This window comes from Impatiens glandulifera, chromosome 1 (assembly GCF_907164915.1).
Source record: "Impatiens glandulifera chromosome 1, dImpGla2.1, whole genome shotgun sequence".
Taxonomy (NCBI): Eukaryota; Viridiplantae; Streptophyta; class Magnoliopsida; order Ericales; family Balsaminaceae; genus Impatiens; species Impatiens glandulifera.
In genome coordinates, this window is record NC_061862.1 from 55,638,567 (window position 1) to 55,642,049 (window position 3,483).

The window sequence follows — 3,483 nt, forward strand, 5'->3', positions numbered from 1 at the left end:
TTGGTATGCTAAATTTAAATTAGGAGAGTCAAAATTTTAGAATTTTCTATTTTAGAATTAATATTTAGATTAACTGATGTATTATCTTTTTTGAAGATTTTTTTATTAAAAAATCTAATATAACATAGATGGTTGTGTTTAGAGTAATAGATGAACTTGCTCTTATAGTAGTAGTGTGTTTCAAGAGTCATTATTTGCGCTCTCAATTGTTATTTTTTTTATTGGTCAATCAAAGTATATTTTATCTAAAAAGATGACTTGAATATATAATTTATTACTTCAAATTATATATATATAAAGTAAACAATTTTTTTATAAAGAATAATTCATCAAATGACTTAACAAAAATAAAATAAATTAAAAAAATGAAGTTTATTCTCTCTTAATTTTTCTTATTATTAATAAAATAGACAAGGAAAATTTACTCTCTTTAATTTTTTATTATTAAATATTATATAATGAATTTAAATATATTTATTTATCTATTTTTAACATGTAATATATATATATATATATATATATATAATTTATCTAAAATTATAAATTAATAAATAATTTTAATATATATACTAAAATGTATAAATATATTAAACATTTAAAAATTTATACACTATTAGTTTTAAATTATATATACAAACTTAATTAAAAAAAAATAAAATAGGATTTTTTTTAAAGAATTTTAATAAAAAAATATTTGTATAAGTGGAATAAAAGTTTTTTTTTTCTTATTAGATTTTCCTATTCAAATATATGTTCCTCTAAAATAGATGATGTTTTCTTACATTCAAACCATGTAATTTATTTTTTTTTAATTATAACTTCTTTATTTATAATTTTTTTAAAATAGTTTGAGGTAGGGGGAATGAACACATTATTCACACGTTTTTTTACTGTTACTAAGGGTAATCTGGAAAGTTAACGTTTAGAAATTATTTTGGTGTTTGACTTTGACTGGAGAGAGAAAGTCCTACCCATAGGACCGACATCAACAAAATTGTCTCCCACTTGCGGCCGCCACTTGTAAAGAAATACAATTCAACTCTTTCTTTTCTAAGAAAATTAATTATTTTTATCTAATAACTCCTTTTAATTAATTAACAACCCTTCCCCCTTCCCTATATTTATTGAGCCACTTATCCCCACGTTATGCTTTGACAATCAATACCTATTCTTCTCTCTCTTTTTCACAAACACAAGACAATGGATCATCGTCCAAGAATGATTGATACTTCTTTAGATCTCAATTTACGTCCTCTCTCACTCATGGATCAAGAAGAAACACATCTTAATACTTCCATCAATTTCTTCAATCTGCACGAAATGGGATCTCATGGTCATAAAGAAGAGGTAATTCTACTTAATTTACAAAGCTTCAAATCAAGATTTTCATAGATAAAAAAAAGTTGTACTTACATATATATATATATATATAATATTCTTGAATTGCAGGAAAGTGCTTTGATTGAGGAAGTTAGTCGAGTGACAGCAGAAAACAAGAAACTAAACGAAACATTGACAATCATGTACGAGAATTACAACACATTGAAACACCAGGTTGTCGATTATGTTAGCCGGAGCATTACAATGGAGAACACGGGAGCAATACAGATTCCCCGCAAAAGAAAGAATGCATTGGATCATCATCAACAAGCCTCGACAAATAATAATAACTCCGACAGCAGTTCAAGCGATGATGATTCAATGAAGAAACCAAAATCAGAACAACATGTCAAGGCCAAAATCACAAAAACCTACTTCAAGACAGAACCATCCGATCATACCAGCCTTGTATGTCACAAAATATATAGAATCTCCAATCATTAAAAGTGTCTTTTATGTTTTTTTTTACTAATGTTCCTCATTTTCAAAAAAAATGTTGCAGTTAGTAAAGGATGGATATCAATGGAGGAAATATGGGCAGAAAGTGACTAGAGATAACCCATGTCCAAGAGCTTATTTCAAATGCTCATTCGCCCCTGGCTGTCCTGTTAAGAAGAAGGTTCAGAGAAGTGTAGAAGATCAGTCAGTTTTGGTGGCAACTTATGAAGGAGAACATAACCACCCGCAACCGGCCACTTCGACGACTGGTTCGAATCGAAATTCGTCGGTCAGCCCGTCCGGGAAGAGCTCATTGATCAGCAGTAGTAGTAATAGTAATAATAATATTACTACTACTGTTGTTGATACAGTGACTCTGGACTTAACAACAAAGGTCAAGTCCCCGGCGGAGGCGAAGAGCTCGCAGTCGGCGCTTAATTCGCCGGAATTTAAGAAATTCTTGGTGGAACAAATGGCAAGTTCATTGACCAAAGACCCAGGTTTCAAAGAAGCATTGGCAGCCGCCATATCGGGAAGGATCGTCCAAAATAATAAGTAAAGAAATAAGACAAATTAAGATAGTTGAAAGACCAAACGTGAGCAATCCAAATTTGATGTTTTCACGTGTGTGTGTACGTATGATGACAAGTCAAGGATTTGACTCGAGATATATTAAAATATGTAAATACCCAATTGGATTTGGATTGAAAATCTCCAAATTCAGTCATGGTGAAAAGTCGTGATGTGCTGTACAAGACATCATCTTCTATTGTTATGATATCAGATCAGACTAATACTTTCCATTTCTACAAATTGTAATCATTTTCAATTCGAATCTAGTATTGACCCCTTTTGGGTTGAATTCTACTTTTATAATTATATTTTAGTTAAGCAGATATTCAACACAGATCTTGTTTGTTTGATGCGGGTTTTTTGGGAATTTTTTTAATTTGAGTTTAGTATTTGAGTTTTCATCCCAATTATTCCATCGACGAGTATTTTAATCGATGGGATTGAGTCGATGAATTCTCATCCCAATTATTTCTAGTGAATTATTCAGTTTGAAAGAAACCGTATGACGTTTAGTGATTGCGGTCGATCGATGCATCTACTCCACAACGTTATTATTATAACGATTAGTTAGATATTTTTTTTGGAAAAAAACGATGGTGGCGGTAAGTGAACTCATTGATTTTTTTTTAAGATATCCAAACTCGTTAAAAATTGATTATATTATGTTTATTCGTTGGTGAGTATTTTTTATGTTTCCATTATAGTCCCCAATGGTTATCTCGTTGTGTCAAAATAAATACTCGTGTTTTGTATTGTTTTTATCATTATACTTAAACGACTATCATTTATATCATATTGCATAGATTTTTAAAAAAAAAAAATTTAATTGATGAAATAAGTTATAAGTTATTTGATAGTCAAAATCATCAACCTTCTCAATCTCTATCAATACAGTCGTTTATTTTAAAAAAATTACAAAAGATAACAACTTTAATAATATTATAATTTTGAAGAAAAATGGCTCAATTGCAATTGCTATTTGAGGTTGGTTTTAGATTGTTTTTATCGAGCTTTGAATTGCTCCATATGAGATTTTAAATATCACAATTTTAATCATAACGAATGAACGGGCATCTTCTTATTTTAAGGTTA

At 29.3% G+C, this 3,483-nt stretch overlaps 1 protein-coding gene across 1 annotated transcript; it reads left to right on the plus strand.

Moving 5' to 3' along the window:
- Window positions 1-1,147: 1,147 nt before the first annotated feature.
- On the plus strand, window positions 1,148-2,627 carry LOC124921365 (probable WRKY transcription factor 40). The gene is made up of 3 exons (XM_047462015.1): window positions 1,148-1,347; window positions 1,450-1,788; window positions 1,883-2,627. Exons 1-3 carry the CDS (start codon window positions 1,201-1,203, stop codon window positions 2,375-2,377), a joined length of 981 nt encoding a protein of 326 aa, XP_047317971.1. The 5' UTR covers window positions 1,148-1,200; the 3' UTR covers window positions 2,378-2,627.
- Window positions 2,628-3,483: the final 856 nt, after the last annotated feature.

Coding starts and splice junctions, on each gene's coding strand:
- LOC124921365 (XM_047462015.1), top strand. CDS start 1,201: ATGGATCATCGTCCAAGAATGATTGATACTTCTTTAGATCTCAATTTA. Junction 1,348..1,449: donor CTCATGGTCATAAAGAAGAG/GTAATTCTACTT, acceptor CTTGAATTGCAG/GAAAGTGCTTTGATTGAGGA. Junction 1,789..1,882: donor CATCCGATCATACCAGCCTT/GTATGTCACAAA, acceptor AAAATGTTGCAG/TTAGTAAAGGATGGATATCA.